The 19624-nt window shown below is 41.6% G+C and overlaps 1 protein-coding gene and 1 long non-coding RNA gene across 4 annotated transcripts in view; one reads left to right on the top strand and one right to left on the bottom strand.

Annotated features, from left to right (window-relative positions):
- The window catches only part of LOC310675037, a 67344-nt gene that overhangs the window by 8694 nt on the left and 39026 nt on the right, over positions 1 to 19624 (bottom strand). The window contains exons 5-7 of one of the 3 annotated variants that reach the window (XR_014509865.1): positions 19420 to 19537; positions 16978 to 17074; positions 233 to 413 (exon numbers count right to left, since the gene is read on the bottom strand). This is a non-coding gene — a long non-coding RNA (uncharacterized lncRNA). Of the gene's footprint in view, positions 1 to 232; positions 414 to 15496; positions 17075 to 19419; positions 19538 to 19624 lie in introns of those variants that run through there. The other 2 variants (XR_014509866.1, XR_014509867.1) reach the window with 2 other exon arrangements.
- MTHFD1L (methylenetetrahydrofolate dehydrogenase (NADP+ dependent) 1 like) overlaps positions 1 to 19624 on the top strand; it is a 108928-nt gene that overhangs the window by 86872 nt on the left and 2432 nt on the right. The window contains exon 27 of the mRNA XM_083434832.1: positions 17017 to 17124. Coding sequence (XP_083290958.1) covers positions 17017 to 17106 — 90 coding nt within the window. The 3' untranslated portion in view covers positions 17107 to 17124. The remainder of the gene's footprint in view (positions 1 to 17016; positions 17125 to 19624) is intronic.

Raw genomic sequence — 19624 nt, 5'->3', positions numbered from 1 at the left:
TAATCCATCCTAATAGACCAGCCTCCACTGGTGTATATACTATTTTGCTATATACTATTTTGCCAGTTAACCAATCCTGGCTGAATCATTTCCAAAGCTTCTCATACCCATGAGGTCTGGCTGCTTTATTCTACTGATCATATCTTATTACTTGTTCTCCATTCTCTTACAGCCAGCAAAACTGTCAGCTCACATTCCTTATCTAATCCATTGCTAGAAAGTTTTGGCATGCCTTTGTACTGATGTGAAGGTTTTCCTTTCCTCAGAAGAGTCCCTCTTCTTGCTTTTTTCATTACTAGCCAGCCATCTTTGCTCTTATCCAGTACACTCAGAAAGGAATGCAAGGAGGGAGTATTACAAAGTGGAAAGGGGCTAATTTCAGAGTTTCATGGAACTATCTGAAAAATAAATGCCTGTAGGAAGAAAATAAAATGTTAACCCTGGTTTATCATTTCCCACTTTAATATATAAAAGCGATTCTAATTCTGTTGTGCGGTAAGGTATTAGAACTTGTAGACCGTGGAGCTCCTGCTTCCATGTGGAGGTGCTTTTTGCTTGCACACCGTTGTGCTAGTTGTCTGTCACTATGACTGGACCAGGGCACAAATATTTTGCATATACTTGCTTAATTGTTGAACACTTTTCTGCCTTAAGTACTCTAAGCACAACTGCTTTCAGTAGATTAGGGCTTCATCTTTTAGTTTTTTGACTGCTTCAAAAAAAGAGTGTCAGCACCTGGGAAAAGTAACCCAGCAGAATGAAGGAAAAACTATTCTGCTGCGCCTCAAATTTTTAATGAATTTCAGATAAGTTTACAATCATTATGAGATCTCTTCACTTTGTCAGAGTTCACTGATCATCTGGAAACTCTGCTTTCTTACGGTTTGAAGGCAGCTTTTTAGAGGGAAGAAACTGATGACAGAAATGATGCAACATATGGTCTGATATATTTTCAAAGATGTTGAGGTGCTATCAGCACACATCTTGGGTAGCTGTTTGAGAATTTGGAAGATCATTTGGTGGCTTCGAAAATCTGATTGAACTAATGCTATCTTTTGGCTCTGAAACTTGTCCTATTCATCATTTGAACACAAGCGTGATCAAAGCAAAAAGCTCTATTTCAAAACATTTTATATGTAACCATGATCTTCACTTTCATCACAACCAAACCAATTTAGTTCAGTTGCAGTTCTTTGGGGGGGGGGGAGTGGAGGTGACCCATCTGTTTTAAATATTGATAACTAGATCAGGCATTGAGGGTCAGCATAGTCTATCATCTGCTTACTCCTATAGCTTGGCTCACCAAGTTTAATCTTATGACCATGTTATGACATGCACAGATTACACAACCTCAAAACAATGGGGAGTTTCAGTTTGGTGAAAGGGTGAAACCATTTCTAAATATGTTGGAAGTTGTCAGCACCACTAAGCTTACTCCTTTCCTTTGGATGCCAGACAGGGCATGGAAAGAAGGGAATTAAAGGACAGCAACTTCCTACATTTACCAAACCTACTGTTCACTACTGTTTATCCTGTTAGCCGCTCCAAGACTGCCCATGGCAACAACACTGGTGGCAAATTTGCCACAAGGATAGTGACACGTCTAGATAGGCAGGTTTGTAGCCACTGCTGCTGCTAAATCACTGATCAATCTGTTGTCTTGTGCATTCAGTCTCAACTCATCCCCAGCTGCTGCCTGACAGGTCAGGCTCTGCTTCATGTGCAGTGAATGTGTATTTTTGCCAGCTTGCTGCTGTTTCTACTCACTGCCACAATCCTTTTCTCCCTGCTGCAGCGAGACTTACAGTTGACCATCCAGCAATGGTTTTTGTAAGACTTTACACTTCGTTACCCAGAGGGAAAGCGTGAGCAAACACCACGGAGCAGCCACAGAAGGCTGGCAAAAATCACTGCTGGGTGGTTGAATGACAAGTCAATTGAGTCTGTTTGAAGGAAGGAGACTGGGGTGGTGGCAGCTGTTAATACTCTGCTTTGACTAGTCCACCCTCCCCCTCTAGGCAGTGAGAGGGGACGGGGGTGTCACATTTTAAGGTTCGCAGAGTGTGTCTTGCTTGAGTGCCCTAGCTTTTCAGGGTTAATTATGAGAGTGTACTTGTTGGTTGTCATTTTCCATTGTAATCCCTTAATCTCCAACAAATGACCCCCCCTCTCTCTATATATATATATGTCAGAATGAAAGTTCTAAAGGCTGACACAGTCCAGATGACATCCCAATATGGGGTCCATAAGAATTGTAATGAAGCTGTAGCTGTACTATACAGTTCAATGGTGTTTTTTAAAACAAAAAACCCCCGCTTACAGTGATCTTGGGGGGAGTCTGAAGAGAAGATGTATTTGCAAATGTAGTAGAAATGAGGGAGAATGGGTGAGTTGTGCTTATCTTTGCACTGGACATAGGAAGATGGGCTTCCGGGAGACTCACACTAAAGTACCAGTCATTGCAGGCCATTAAATTCGGTGAGTTTCCATTATTAATACCAATCTCTTATTCAGCTGATCACATTATTACAGGTATCTGAATAGTTTGTAAAATGTTTTGGTATCAATCATTAAATCAGATCATTTTATCTATGCTGTGCCTACAGATGTTGGCGTAGAGGCAAACCAGATCATGTTTCCTTCCTTTTTTTGAGAGCATAAAGCCAAGAAGGAAGGGAGAGTGTCTTTAAACACTAATGTGGGTGAGAGGTGGTCAACTGAAAGGCTGGATTTGACCTCAAAAGCAATTTCACCTTTATGACGCTAACATATTTTAATTAATCAATGCTAAAAAGAATTCCCAGTGTTTCACTTGTACAGAAAAGGGAAAGAGCTTTAAGTTGGTGGTAGACCACCAACTTTGCACACAGGTGCCAGAGTCAGTCCACAGCATCTCCAGGTGAGGCAGGGAATATCCCGTCTGAAACCCTGAAGAGCTGCTGCCATCAGCGTAGACAATACTAAGTTGGATGGATCTGTGGTTGGACTCAGTATAAGACAGCTTCCATATATTTCAGTCATACCTTCTTTCCCTACCCTTCAGGGCCTATGCACCTAACCAAATGTTCCTCCACTGCCCGCTTTGCAATCACCATGTGCCTGGGATCCATAAATAATGTTTTCTGTTGAAGCATACATTAAACACCCACACAGCTTCCTCACCTTACTGAACAGTAAGCTGGAAACTTAGGTGGCAGGCTAACTGATCCAGGGTGAGAGACTGGGAGAAGAAGTAGGTCCCTAGCTGGGAGATGGGGGGGGGGGGTCTAACTCTCTGCATGCAGATAAATGACAGGATAAATATGCTATAAATATGGTATATGCCTTATAGGTATCCCCCGCCCCCTTTCTCTCCTTTCTGTTTTCTCTTGTTTTTTATCTTTTGGCTTTTTAATATTCTTGTTCTGTAAACTAGTTTGATTCTTATGTATTTTATGTCAAAAAAAATCAGTTTAAAAATTCATAAAAAATAAAAAGAAACTTAATGGTGTGGCCATTGGAATTTGGTGATTGGAATTTGGAAGCATTTGTTTATCAGGAATATCTCCTTAGAGAAATGAAAGGAAGGAGCTGTAAGTGCATTAGAAATATTTTTTAAAACCCATGCTCTAAAGTTATCCAGAATGCAGGAATGCACCTCCTGAAAAGCAAAACAAAGCACAACAGATCAAAGGTGAATTTTAGTTGTGAAAGACTTGAGTCATGAGACACTTGAAGGAGATATAATTGAATGTTTATAACATTTATGTACTAGATCACATTCAGATTTGTCAGTTGATTTTCATTTCCGTGAAATGTCAGATGGTGTTTTTGTGCTCAGTTCTGGTCATGACACTTAAAAAAAAAAAAAAGACTACAGTGGCTTTGGAAGAGAGCAAGGAAAAGGAGGAGGCAATTGGAATGCAAGGCATGCATGAAAATTATGACAACAGGTATGTTTAGGCTAGAAGAAAGAACGTTAAAAGTGAACAACAACCAGAAAACCTAAAATTATGTATTAGAAGTACCTAAAGTATTATCTCATTTGGTTCCTTGGTTTGCTCTAAAACCTCTTAATGATGCATTTGTTTGTGTTTGGCCTTTGCAAGATGACTGTTGCAGAATGTTAATTCTCTACCGTAATATCATTTTCCTGGCTTGGTAGCCAAATGACCTCCTAACATATTTTAGACTTCCTGCTTTAGCTGTAATTCAGTTTACTTCTCTATCTTTAGCGAGTTACTCCTCATGATTTGCTTTTCTGCTTTTTACTGTAGTTAGCAAAGAAAAACAATCAATGTGTCGCATGGCACTGCTTAAGATGTAATCCTTCAGATATAAACAGAATAGAAAAGTAACTCCAGGTAATCTATCTCAGTAACTCGAGTAAGTAGCTAGCTTACGTTATACACTGTATAAAATTGATGCCACTACTGCTGCTACTACTAATGATAATAATAAATAAGAGAACAAACAATAAATATTTAGAAAGGACATGTGTGTGTGTGTCTTTTTAAAAGTTCAATATATTATTAAATACAGTGTTATTAAAGGAGAAAGAAATGGACAGCTGTACAAATAAATTACATTTTACTAGTTGGCCATTTTAGTCCCTAAATGTTGATTAATCATTTAAATCTGATATATACCATAAATATGTTTTTTGAAATGCAGCAGGTGCTGCCACAGTAGACTGCCTTGCCGTACTTTCAGGTATCCAGAGATTGACCTGAGCAATTCATGATCAAGTTGCAGTCTCACATTATACAAGCTCCCATTGATGCCTTACAGTATCCTCCCTCAAACATACCAATGCTGGATGTGATTTGGAGTGGTTCACAGTGTCAGGGGACTCCTAGTCTTGACTCTGAGATATACCATTGGGACGCAGGTGGCGCTGTGGGTTAAAGCCTCAGCACCTAGGACTTGCCGATCAAAAGGTCGGTGGTTTGAATCCCCGCGGCGGGGTGCGCTCCCGTCGTTCGGTCCCAGCGCCTGCCAACCCCCGGTGCAAGTAGATAAATAGGGACTGCTTACCAGCGGGAAGGTAAACGGCGTTCCGTGTGCTGTGCTGGCTCGCCAGATGCAGCTTGTCACGCTGGCCACGTGACCCGGAAGTGTCTTCGGACAGCGCTGGCTCCTGGCCTTTAGAGTGACATGAGCGCACAACCCTAGAGTCTGTCAAGACTGGCCCGTACGGGCAGGGGTACCTTTACCTTTACCATTGATCTGGTACCTGACAGCAGAACCCAGATTCCATGTATGAAATCTAACTTTTACCATCAAAATTAGTTCTTCTTGATTTGATAGCATTCACTGATTGTCTAGTTTGACAATGTCACTAACTTACGTTTGAATATCTAAATGTTCAGTTCACTAGTACTAGCTGATAGTGTTTTACAATGTGGTTGCCACACCCTATAGTTTTCTGGTTCAGTCTAGTCTGTAAGTCACCAGCATGTTCAGTGTTATGAAAGCAGGTTAGAAGGGACTACAGGGATTATCTATTCCAACCCCCTGCAATGCAGGAATCTTTCACCCAATTTTGTCACCCACAACCCTGAAATTAAGTCTCATGCTCAACCAACTGAGCTATCCCTCAGGTCACAATGTCGCATTAGGATCCTTTTATTCCAACAGGCTTCATGTGTGTGAAGTATTCCAGTAGTACCCTTGGATAAACCCCATTCATTTCTCTCCCATATACACACTGATGTTGGCTGCCCACGCAGTGCAGCCACAAGCAACAATAAGTTGTTTTTACAGTTCAGTTTTCTGTTTTATAAAATCAATATACAGTGGTACCTTGGGTTACATACGCTTCAGGGTACATATGCTTCAGGTTACAGACTCCACTAACCCAAAAGTAGTACCTTGGGTTAAGAACTTTGCTTCAGGATGAGAACAGAAATTGTGCTACGGCAGCAGCAGGAGGCCCCATTAGCTAAAGTGGTGCTTCAGGCTAAGAACAGTTTCAGGTTAAGAACGGACCTACAGAACCAGAGGTACCACTGTACCTTCTCTTCTCTGTTCTGTTAACCTGACATCATTATTTTAAAGCATAGTTTTGTTCAACCAAGGTTTGGCATTAGCCTGCCTATAGCCTGAGAAATAAACTTGCAGGAGGCAATTTCAACTTTTATTCCTCTCCATGTTAGCATAGCCCCTTTCAGAAGCTGGCGTAATGCTAATAGAGAGAAAGCCACGCCAGTGGATCCTTCCATGTGGCCCAGGCCTCCTGGCTCCCTTGGTGGTATGAGGAGGTGCCCTGCTGCCGCTGTTCCTAAATCACAAAGGTAATGTTGAGAAAGGACTTTAAGTGAGGTCAAAGCAGGAACGCGCGAGAGAGAATGTGCTTTGTATTTTTTCTACTATACTATTTTCCTCTGATTGAATAAGATATTCCTTCCATGGGATGCTGCTGTCAAAAGACTAAGTTAGTTAATTTTTATTAGCTTCCATTTAATTGAATTTTGAGAGAGAGCTCTGATTACAAATGCAGTACAGGAAAAACAGAAGAGGAATGCATTACACAGCTATCCAAACAGATATATTAGTTCCAATCTTTCCCCTCCATTGTGCAGGAAATTATAGCTATCTGTTTGGCAAAGGGAGATAAATATACTTATTGGAGCATTAATGTTGACTCAAGGGGGTATGTGAACCGCCCCCCACAAAAGGATGAATATGGATATAGACTTTAGGTTACACGAGTACAAGTTAACCTTTTCTCTTTCAGAAACATGGTAAAAAAGCAAAATAAAAACATGCCATTATCTCCATGTTGTTAGCATATAGTAAGAGAAAGTCAAAATGATTTACTGTCTTACTGTGCTAAGCTGTTTCTGCACAGGGCACACATGTTTGCATTTCAGTAGTGGTTGTTTTAAATATACAGTACCTCAAATGTAAATCAAATTATAGAAAGCTGGATTGTGATTATGGGACCGAACCAGCCTTGGTTGCCCTAACGTATGGCCTTTATTGGAATAAGCACAGGGGAGTGCAACCCTGTTATTGTTCCTTGTTCTCTCACCAGCTTTTGATAATACTGACTGAGCCAACTTAGTGAGATGGGTGTTGGAGACAATTAAGCAGTGGTTCCAATACTATTTTCAGGGTCAGTTTCAGAGAATAGCAGTGGGTGATTTTCTTTTGCCCCCCTGGCTGTGCTGTGAGGTTACACGATGCCGGGTGTCAGTGGTGGGCTGGATAAGGGCCAGTAAACTGATTCTGAATCCTGGTAAGATGGAGGCACAATGGGTGGATGCTTCCTGTATCAGGATAATTGGACAACTGCCTGCTTTTGAGGTTTGCAGTCTGTGGGTGCTTCTGGGTCTCCTTTGGCTGATAAGACAGCGGCAGCTGTTTCTCGGCCAAGATAGCTTGACCACTGTTGTCCATGTGCTGGTAACCTCCAGGCTGGATTACTACCATGCACTCTAGGTGGGTTGCTGCAGCTGGTGCAAAATGCAGTGACTCAACTGCTCACTGCGGCAGGATATTACCATATTACCCTGCTGTTGAGAAAATTGCATTGACTGACAATTAGCTACTGTTTCTGGTTTTGGTGTATAAAGTCCTTTACAATTTGGGTCCAGGATATCTGAAAGATTGTCTCACTCCTTTCATACCTATTCAGTCTACTCAGAGGTCTATTCCACACAACGCAGGAATCATAGCTATGGGAATCCCCTGTCCCTGAATATTAGACAGGTACTCTCTCTGCTGTTTCTTCTGTCTACTGAAGTTCTTTTTCTTTCACAAAAGAAAGCTGAGACCTTTCCCAGTCCGCATGTGTATTGGAATGGTTTTTAAGATTTTTTCCCAATATTTTTTTTAAAATATATATTTTCATTTTCTAATACACAGAAATAATAATAATTGCCATAAAGGAGAGAGAGAGAGAGAGCGTGCACTTGTTACTTGCCACCTTCGGCTCCTCTGGGAGGATAGGATAAAAATAATAATTAATAAATGACTAATATAATGCATTTTTTAATATATTTTTGTTGTTATTGTTATGTCACCCTATACCAGGAAGTCTCAGGGCAGTTCACAGAATTAAATCAAAATATAAAACCACAAAATATATAATCAAAATAAAAACAACCCAATAACATCCCCCCCCCCAAAACCCCACATTTTAAAAGGGTATAGGATGTCAATCAAATCAACCAAAGGCCTGGTTAAAAGGGAACATTTTTGCCTGGTGCTTAAAGGTGTATAATAAAGGCACCAGGCAAACTTCCCTGGGGAGAGCATTCCACAGACAGGGAGCCACTGAAGAGAAGGCCCGTTCTTGTGTTGCCACCTTCTGGACCTCTCGAGGAGGAGGCACACAGAGGACGGCCTCAGAAGGTGATCTCAGGGTCCAGGTAAGTTCATATGGAAAGAGGAGGTCCTTGAGGTATAGCAGTCCTGAGCTGTTTAAGTCAAAACCAACACTTTGAATTGGGCCCAGAAACTATTTGGTAGCCAGTGCAGTCGGACCAGGATCGGTGTAATATGCTCAAACCATATTGCTCTGTTGAGCAACCTGGCTGCTGAATTCCACACTAGCTGAAGTTTCCAAACCATCTTCAGAAGCAGCCCTATGTATAGTGAATTGTAGTAATCTAACCTTGAGGTTACCAGCAGGGGCGTACGAATGTGGGGCAGGCCGTCCCAGGTGCCACCCTGGGGGGGTTACAAGATGGCCCACTGCTTCCCCCCCCCATCTGTAGAGCAGCCGAGGGCACGTGCGTGCCGTCCATACAGGCTGCCGCTCAAGCATCGTCCATATGGGCACCACGCGTGCGCAGCTGGCAATTTGCCCTGCCCCACCGCACCCCACCCTGGGTGCCAGAGAGGCTTCCTCCACCACTGGTTACCAGAGCATAGATATCAATAGTTCAGCTATCCCTATATAGATAGGGGCATAGCTGGGCCACCAGCTGGAGCTGATGGAAGGCACTCTGGGCCACTGAGGCCACCTAAACAATTCAGTGCATAATAAGATGCTCTGTAGCAAATCTCCTTAACAAGAGATTTAGTTTTTAAATGGCTGTTACAGCTGCAAAAGCAGGAAGTATACAAGGGAAAGGGTTCATCTTACTCAGCCTGTGCTGTCCATTCTATACTGTATGGCTATTTATCAGACTATCTCTTTGGCTCTGCGAAAAGGTGTTGTGCAACAAATCTGTGCAAATCCTAATCTTGACTTTTCCAAGCTGTGCCAATGCTACGTTTCAACTCTGTTTTCAGAGCCTGATTACCTCATTTGCGAAACTAACATAAAACACTTTGTGCTAGAAAAAATACTGGTACATTAAAAATTGTGTATTGTTTTAGATCATTGTTCCATTTTGCTTTAAATTCATCTTCCATCTCCTTTAAAACTGGGCTGTTAGGCTCTGCCATACCTCCGGTAACCACAGAAGACACAGGGGGCAGGGGAAATAAAGGCTTTTAATTATGCTGTAGAGAACCCAGGCACCACTTCAGCTGTGCAGCTGGAACCCCAAACTCTAATAACTAAACCAGCAAATGTGTGTAGCTCAGATGAAAGGAAACCTTGAAATATGTAATTTAGGCTATTATTTACACAGCATGCCGGTTTTGGTATCTTGACCTCACAATAATAGATCACAATTTTTTTCTTGTGCCCTGGAGTACCTGATAAAATGATGCCTCCTACCTTCTGGAGGTATTGCATTGGCAAGGATTGCAATTACTTTTACTGTCATAATTTATAAACCAATATACCGTCAGTGTTATATTTAGTACTATGGAGTTCTAAAATGCATGGGGAGCTTTCATGAATTTGGAAGGCTCCCATTTTAGAAGTCGCAAGTTGGAATCTGACCCAAGTTGTGGTGGTGGTGGTGGTGTGAAGCTTGTGACTCACCCCTTGAATGCTAAGTAAACACAATTTCAAAAATCTGAATACATTCTGCCAATTTCAAATGGCACGGAGGAAAGGAGATTGGAAGTAGGAAAATGGCACTCCTCTTGAATCTACCGTTTAAAACAACAGCTTCATACTGTTGTGTTCTGATAGACCTGAATATGAACTGAATGTCCTATTTCTATGCTTTGAGTCTCCAGCAAGAATTATCTGGCTTTTATTATTGTTTCATCTGCATATTAGACTTAGGAATTCAGAGCAACATGTTCGTCTCAAGCAACCCTGCGAGGAAGGCTCAGCTTGGGATACACTATCATGTTCTGCTGGGACTTGGTGCTCACCAGGGAAATGATAGAGATTCCCAGAGTCTCTTCCTGTAAAACCAGGCCCTATCAGGACTCTAGCTACTCCCAGTGGACTCTTCTGGCTGAGCTTTGGAAGGTGGTGTTTCAGCTGAGAACCAAAGTTATCCGAAGAGTGCCAAGGCTTCCCTTCTAGTGGTTCCACCCTCTTGGGTGAGCTGGGTGCAATCTTTTAAGTAGCTCATTTTAGTTGCATGCTCCTGCATGCCAGTGGAACAGGAGAAGCTACGGAGGAGTCATCCCCAGAGTGGAGGATGCTGGAAGAGCTGTGTCCTCAGGCAAGAATGGGGTAGAAAGGGTTGCTGTAGGTTCCACCTCCCCACTGAGCAGGGGTTGATTTGTGAGTCATCTGAACCCGAGTCTTCCTTCACTAGGATGTGGATGCAGGGGACATAACATTAACTGGCTCGTGACCTCACAGGGGTAGTAGGGATTTGAATAATGCCACATTCAAACCCAACATTTTAGCCACCATGCCACACTAACTCTGCTCTTAAATTGACTTTTCCGTTCGAGCTGTATTGCAGAATAAGATTTCATGAACTCAGGCCTGCTTCTTCAGATGTGTAAAGTATTATCCTCACTGACTTGATGAGGAGAGGGTTGGGGTATGCAGGGGGTGGGGGATTCTCATACTGACTGACTCTTATTGGCTAGCTGTGGAATAAAATCAATTATATTTGGAACTTTGGAAACTAATAGAGGCTTAAGTAACCCCTCCAAGGGTCACATGTTGCAATTTGTAGTCATGTAGCAGGGGACTAATTGTAGTAAGGGCATGGATGATCGCTCTTTTAATGATATCTGTGTTTAAGGTAGCAACCATTTTTGCACAGCTATGTTGTACATTTAAGTACAAAAATATGCAGCAGAAGGTAATGTCAAAATATTATTCTCTCTAATCAAAAGATTGCTCAACATAAGCTATGGCTGGAAATGCTGGCTGGGTTTGAACATGCATGCTTTGCCAGCAATGTACAAGGAGTTACGTTCTAGGAGGGACTGTGAACTTACTTGGATGCCTTCTGTGGGAAAATACTTTAGTTGGTTGATGGCATCACTTTTCCTTAAATATGCTGAAGAATTTCTTAAACTCTTGAGCTGCTTATTATTTGAGACCCTGTCATGATGGAAAGCTTTAATTTACTTGAGGTCACAGAAGAGGGGGAGTAATAGGAGGCAAGCTGAACTCTAGATGATTCCTGGCTGATTTTGCCTCTGGCTAAACAGTGATGTAGAAAGGCTTCTGTGCCAAAAATGCTTCACCAGAAATTAGCTCCTTTTGATTTAAGAAAAATGGATCCATCATCCTTTGGGTTTGTTTGTTTGAAACCTGAATCAGTTTAACATACATATTTTTTTAAAAACAATGTATTAAATATGTTTATTTCGTGGTTCAGTAATACTACCAACCCCAGCTGCGGGTGTTTGGGCAAGGTCAGCTAATATGGCACCTTCTAGATGCTGGTGGACTACAGCTACCATTAGCACCAGTCAAGATAGGCAGTGGCCAGGAACAGTGGAAACTGTGGTCCAATATCTGGAAGGTACCATGTTGACTACCTGGTAGTTGGAGAATGAATAAACTAGTATATGCCGAGATGTAGCTATAACTGCAAGATGTGTTCTGATAGCTCAGTTGGTAGACTATGAGATTCATAATCTCAGTGCCGTGGGTTCAAGCCCCACGTTGGGTGAAAGATTCCTGCATTGCAGGTGGTTGGACGAGATGATCCTTGTGGTCCCTTCTGTGATTCTAACGTCGTCAGAGCAACGTTGGCTCAGGGGATAGCTTCAGTCACCACGGTATTGAATAGGTAGGGTCAGAGAACAAGCATGTAAGATTGCAGATTATTGATTTATTACCCACCCTTCACCTGCAACATTAAAAACAACTTAAAAGCCAGGGTAAAGAGGTACATCTTCAGCAATCATGGGAAACAGCATAATGAAGTTCCCAGACACACCTCTGTGGAAATGGAGTTCTACAACTTAGGGTCTACAGGGAAGGAAGTAGCCTTTCAGATATTTTGGGCTGGAGTTGTTAAGGCTTTAATGTGACCACCTCACCAGCTGAGCAATTGTGCTCCTCCTGTGGGAGTATGGCTTATGCCCTACAGGTACATTTAGTGGACTTTTAGAGTTGCAGGCCTAACCTGGTACCAACTGAAATTAGACAAAACGCTACCAATTTGATATTTAGGCAGGTATTGAAGACCTTTTGTTTAAAAAGGCTTTCCCTGGAGTGTGTGTGCCCCAGGGAGGTCACTTCAGTGCTGGTAACACAGTGGTTTCACTTCACCCTCTGAGGCTTACTCCATTGTCTCTCAAGTCAGATGGGTGCCAAAAACTCTTTGGATACCCCTGTGAGGAGAGGAGGGGAGTGCTGTTTCTGTTTAACTGACTGGGGAGCAGAATTTCAGGCATTAACTTATCTTAGTCACCCAGTGAGTCCACATCCAAGTTGAGATTTCAACAGAGATCTTGGAAGAAGTATGTTCTATACAGTGGCTGGGATTACACAGGCGCTTGTTTCCTCCTTTGGCTGTTCTAGTAAAACAATTTTATTTGGGTGCTTAGCAGAAAACATAGTAAAATAACATTTTATTAGAAAAGCAGTTAGGGGACTAGTGCTAAATATGAACATTTGTATTCAGGAATTGTTACTTCAGGGAGCAATTAGTTTGCTTCACATTAACAGGCCTAATAAATGAGTTTTCCTGTCATTAGCGTGTTACTAACAGATGTGCAGTGACAGATGAAAAGTGTCCCCAACTGTGTTCTAATCCCAGAATTTGGCTCAAAACCGACACTGCTAAATTCTTATACAAACTGCTTAATTTCAAGATGGCGACTCCGATTTCCTACTTATAAGCTACTTCTATTTCTTACCCATCCTTCACCATAATGTCCCAGGGCATGTTATAACAATTTAAAAATATATTAAAAACATAACAGATTACAATAAAGAGAATAGGGTATATTCTCTTTACTTTACTTTATTTGGCACAATGTATTTTGTGCTTTTCAAATGTTACTATGCTTGTAAAATTCACTATATTAATGCATAGATGGATGGTGGTGGCTCATGAATCTCACTTGTACCCAGCCTACTACTTGAGAAACATCGTAGTAACTATTTATTTAGATATTTACATCTCTTTGTATGAAATTGATTTTTATAAAGTATCTCTGAACAAATACCTGGATAGGAAGGGTGGGGTTTTGATAGCCCCCCCCCCCTTGTATCCATGATTCATGGCTAATCTCGTTCCTGTGCTGATGGTTTTAGTACCTTCTTACCTTTGGCTAAAAATGTAGTCAAATCCAAGCAGAACTTCAGAAAAGCGCATTATTAATCTCCCCCCACCTCAACTGCTTATAATTGTGATTAATGGCTTTCATAAACCCATGTATTTGTTTTGAGGTACTAAATGTATACAGCGAGATTATGTTTTTAAAGATTTGTTTAGGTATTATCAATTGTTTTGGGGAAAGAATGTTGCCTGAAAGTCTGAAATTATTAGAGTTCTTAAAATCTTGACTCTTTTCCAAGGCAGCCCCATCTTGCCTGCCCCAAGCATCTGTTTTTTCAATCTGAGGTTTTGGGATTTTGTTTTTATATTTTTGTAGGAAAGGGAGCTTTGTGAGGATTGCCTATGACAACCAATTCCATCTTGAATAAAGCTTTAGTATATATGCCCTTTGTTTCTTTGAGCCAAACTATACTACTAAAGCCTAATTAAATTATACCCCTCTCACATAATTTTTCTCCTTTTATTTAAGCATTAACCATTTCCCAGTCGTACTGAGTACAACAAGGAGTGCTGACGTTTATTATGGGAACACGATACCTAAAATCTATTGGGCCATTTTAAGTAACTGATTAAAGTCCCAGGACTATTGGGGGAAAGATGCTTATTTGCAGAGTATGTGTACTGTGTACTTCACTGTGCAGAAGTTGTGGTGCACCTAGTCGTTTGAGTATGTTTCCATTTTTCAAAAGGTAAAATAAAAACCTGCTCTTCTGTTAATTGTGGCTGCAATTTGTTCAATGTAGGTGGGGTTGGCTGAAGCTTCAGAATATCAGGTGGACCTTCTGTGTTCACCAAATTCTCTATTCTTCTCCACAAGTGATTCTGCAACAAAATGTTGCAGTGTGTGGAGCTGTCCAGGGTTCCAACTAGCCATGCCTTCTTTCAGGATACTTCGTTCTATTCCATTCATCCTCTCTCCCCTCCCTCCCATTTCTACGTCTGCCTACAAGTCAGACAGCATCCCATGCCCACTGAGCAACTGTAGTCTCATTGAGCTATTCTTGTGATGCCCCTTCCTTCTGTGTTTTCTATTAAAATATTCCTGTACTTTTCCAAAGCTTGGAGTTCTCCCAAGCCTGCTGATACCTTCTTCTTGTGTGTGAATGGTTTCTCCCCTGCACCCCTGTATCAGGAACTACACTTGAAGAATGAGTTTGCTATTGACATACAGGACAGGATTGAAGAACTGGATCCAGCTGACGTCACCATAATGCCAGGAGCAGTGTTTTCCTTTGCTGGCATGGCTTAATTTTAAACTGCAGGTAAAGGAAGCAAGGTTTGCAACTGCTGGTGGTGACTGGCAGCAACTTCCAACCTCAGACCCTTTGCCTGCACAGTGTGAAATTGAACCATGCTGCTGAAGGAAGCGTTTCCCTGCGGGGGGCTGGCTCTAAAAACCGTTTAGCTGACTGGCATTTACAGTCAGCCCTGCTTAGGCTGCTCTACAGCGTTCCCGATCTCTATGGGACTGCTGATCAGCGCTAAGAACATGCCTAACTTCACCAAGGCGCAATCAGCAGAGCACCTTTTAAAGCTCCCAACTATTCCTTTGCAGCCACGTTTTTACCTGTTTTCATTATATGTGTCAACAGGTGTGGGGCAGGTGGCCATGGTTTGTTAGAGAGAGGACTTGGGGGCCAACTAAGGAGCCCTGATACAGGACAATGAATACATATGAGCAGTGCCTGCAGAAAGCCCTTAACTAAGAACCAAATAAATGAGAGCTCTGCAGTTAAGATTTTTTAAATGATAAATTGCCACTGCTGATTGGAAAGGGGCAACGGTGCTGAGGGAAGGAGGCGATTATTGATCTGTGTAACCCACTTTGCTGACATGTTGTCAAAGCAAATGTATTGGCTTTGGCTTTGGTTTAGAGATGATTGTGGCACAAAACCTGCACTTTGAAATGCTTTAGACTTTTCATTTAGACACAAAAATCAGAGGGGAAATTTGACAGAACCTTTTATTCTGGAATAACCCAGAAAGAAATAGATTTAACTTCAACTAATAACTAGCAAACAACAAAGTATCATTAGTTTTAACAAAACAATGGCATACTATGAATTTGAGAATTAAACCGTAAACATATTAAGCACACTTTTAAGAAAGCATGCTTAAGTTGGCAGCTTCGGTTTTAAAGGGAAATTAGCTGCACGGCATCCAAATACAAATTGAGGCACTGCACACATGCTCTAAATGTGTATCTCTGGAGGATCCTAGTGGTGCTCCCACTTTTGCCAAAAAAAGAAATCCTTTATGTTTAGTGAAAGCAGACATTTTATTTTAAGAGATTACGCTTGGCAAGCTGCTCTAAATTGGCAGTGGTTCTCTTTAATTCTGTATTAATCTAGTTTTTAGTAAGGGATTTTGAATTCTGCCAGTGACAGCTTGTGCACTGAGAGAAAGGGTCTTGTTTCCCATCATTATGATCTTAGAATGGAACTAAGAGACATTCTTAGCAAATGTATCGTCCCAACCCTATAGGACTGACATACCGGGAATAAAGGGAAGGAAAACTTGCAGGAAAAATTCATGGAAAGGAAAGAGAAGTACTTAACCCCCTTAAGCACACATACACACACAGAGACATAATTTCCTGCAAATGTCTCCCAGGGGACTTGTTTCCTCCAGCTGGGCTACCTTCCTGTTTCAGAGCTTATGGGGATGGGATAAAATGGGGAGGGTATTTGCAGGGGAAGCTGGGAAGGGTTAAGCATTCCTCTCATTCAGCATAATTTTAAATGCAGGAACATCTGCAGAATTTGTGTTGAGCCTTCATATAGTTTACTTTTTCTTTTCGCTGACACGCAAATTATTCTAAACCATTTTGCACTATCAGGGCCAAAATTAGTTTCAACTAATTATAAAATATTGTATAACATTATTGTTACTTGTGTAATGAGTTAACTTATTATTTATGGAAGGTTATTTCTGTTTACAGAACAATTGCTTGATGTTGAAAATGCAGTTGTGTGCCTATAACCTCTACGTGTGCATTAAATAACATCTAGGTATTGATAACTCATTTTCAAATGTGTCTTGGCTAGAGGAGCCTAATACAGAATGCAGGCCTCTCCGTTAGTACAGCATTTATCTGAATGTCTTCTTTGTTGTTAACTATCTACATTCCTACTTCCTTTGCCATATTCCTCCTGAAGAATGCACCATTTCCTAAAATTGTGCACCACAGGGTTTCACACAGTATAGTTTTTACTTTGCTTTTCCATAAGTTCTTGTACACATTTGTAAGCAATCTGAGGCATAAGTGAATCTGTTTAAAGTTTCTGAACCTGATTTAGCAAAAGGGATTGGAGTAACAGATGGCTTGATTCTTTTCATTTCAATGCATGTGAAATTATGAGCCCACGAAGAACAATATGGTCTTTCACTTCATCATGGGTGTATATGCACAGTGTGGTTATCAGCTTACAATTGCAGGACCGTAACTTCTAGTTCATTGTTCCCCTAGATGAGCACAATGCCAGGATTGCCTACAAGGCCTTGCTTCTATGACATTGACCTGGACCCTGAAACGGAACAAGTCAAGGGGTTGTTTTAATAAAAGCACAAAAATAAGGTGAGTGGAAGTTCTTGTTAAATATGAGTCCCTTTGGTGTCTGACTAGTAATGAGCTAAAGAGATTTCAAATGGACTTTTAATGTTTCTTTTCTCACATCTTGTGGCTTTCATCTGTGTCATACCCAAATCTTTAATAAGATCTATCAAGGATGTTTCATAGGAAATCGCTTATGTTATTTATTTATTTATTTAAATTTGAATGTGATTATGTTTTATTGCTGATAGTTGTATGCTTTGGAAGGTCAATCTAAATTCACTAAGTGCTTATCATTTCCTCCAATGCCCCATCACTTTTGGTACAGTGGATGCTTAGGTTGCGAACGTGATCCATGTGGGATGCATGTTTGCAACCCGCGTCTGCACATGCGCGGGTTGCGATTTGGCACTTCTGCGCATGCGCAAAGCGCAATTTAGCGCTTCTGTGCATGCACGGCTGCCGAAACCCGGAAATAACCCATTCCGGTACTTCTGGGTTTTGGCGGTCCACAACCCGAAAAAACGCAGCCTGAAGCGGCTGTAACCCGAGGTATGACTGTAGTTCTCATTTTCACCATGGGGTGGAGGAAGTGGGGAGGAAGAAACAGGATCCAAGCGAAGTCCAGCGAACTGCATGACTCTCTAAGTTAAGTCTACAGTTTAGAGCAGCTGAGACTTGGATTAGTCAGGAAGGGCCAGAAGAAATTAGCTTGCTGTGTCCCTCACCACATATAGTAAGTATCCCTAGAAGATGGGAGATTAAGGCTGAGGGAGTATGCTCCACCAAGTTAATTTCTGCTCTGTTGAGATATATATACTGCTCTCTATCCCAACCTTATCTAACCTCTTTGGGGAAGATAGCTCAGTGTTAGAGCCTCGTGTTGTGCTTGAATAAGGCCCGAGGTTTAATATCCCACATTCCAAGGAGTCAGCTGGGAAGGGGAAGCTGGAGAGCCTATCCCATATCCTGACAGTATCACACAGCTCTTCCTGTCCTACCTACACAGATTTCTTTGAGTTAGACTGATATTCCACTTCATTCACCAGACTTTGAGTTCAGTTCGTGACATCTTGCACATCAGCATTTAAAACATTCCATAATATGGCAACAATTCAGATACTGGCTAAAGGAAATCTTATAGGTGACATTCAGTTCTTTGTAAACTGGGTTTTTTGTAAACCACTTACTGTTTATGGATGGTTAAGCACTATATAAATGCTGCTAAATAAAAACAAAAAATAAAAACAGTATGTTTGGTCCAGCTTCTCTTACAGGAATATCAAAAGCCCTTTTGTGTAACCTTCTGCGCCCAGGCTTTATGAAGTGCATTTTGCAATTATACTTTTCGTTCCCATTTCAAGTACAAAAAGTACTGCCTGAATTTTCCAGAGAATTCCAGCAAGTATTGAATAAACAAGTTTATGCCTTCCTTGCAAATGCACCGTGGATTATTTTAAGACTCCAGGGACGTAGTCGCATCCTATTAAAGTCAATTGCAAAACAACCATTGATTTTAATTACTCTGAATTGCACACAAAGTGCTTAAGCGTTTGGAAAGCGGTTATTAAGATCTCAGATACTTGGGATCACCCAGTCCTACACTCCTGAAATATGCTTGGACTTGGATGAACACAGGGGGAAAGGAATTCTACAACTATAGAGCCACTGTTCAGACCACATCTCTACAAACACTGTGGTCATAAACTCAGTGTACAGGTAAGCCCTATTCAGACATGATGCTGGCTTATACATGCCTCCATGTGCAAAGGAGCACACACACACCCAACCCTCATTTTAGACTTGGCCCTCCTGTCCTAACTTATGAGTAAGGGTGTATATGCAAGCAGCATACTCAAATAAGACTATAGCAAGCATCAGGTTTAAGAGATGCCAATGGGATGTAAGAGAAGTGGCATTCACTTCAACAGCAACTAGGACCTTAAGGGTAGATCATAACCAGAACTTTAATCATAAACCCAGAAGGTAATGCTGGAAACATTGGTGCTTTCAGCATTTCTCCTCTCCCCCACAAAATAAAGGATCAGCTTGTGATGATCTGCACCAATCTGAAGCTTGCAGACCATCATAATAGGCACCTCCTCAGAGTGCAGTACTATTTTCAAGCATTGAAGTTACAAAATGATAGCTAATGCATCTATATCTGATAAAAGAAACCACTGACACTATGCACAGAATTGCCAGGGGGGCAGAAAACACAATTTTCATGGCCTACAGCTGAAATGGGGAACCTCTGCTCCACAAGTCTCTTAACCCAACCTCTTTCATTTTCCCCAAGCCAGATCCCCTCTCCCTCACCTCCTCCTTGCTTGACCTGCAGAGAGCTCACAATGGAGAGAGATGCTCGCTTGGTGATCTCTTTTCTTCTACATTTCTTCGCTGTGCTCCTTTCTCAGCACACAGCAAGGAAGCCAAGCTACGAAAGGGAACAGTGTGTGTGAATGGGCTTTAGTCTCACCTACTTCAGGCTTTGGCACCACCCACTGCATATGGTCCTCAAGAA

The sequence above is a fragment of the Podarcis tiliguerta genome (genome assembly GCF_965153285.1).
Source record: "Podarcis tiliguerta genome assembly, chromosome: 3".
Lineage (NCBI taxonomy): Eukaryota > Metazoa > Chordata > Lepidosauria > Squamata > Lacertidae > Podarcis > Podarcis tiliguerta.
Note: the sequence above shows the minus strand (reverse complement) of the source record. Positions and strands in the feature narration are given on the sequence as shown.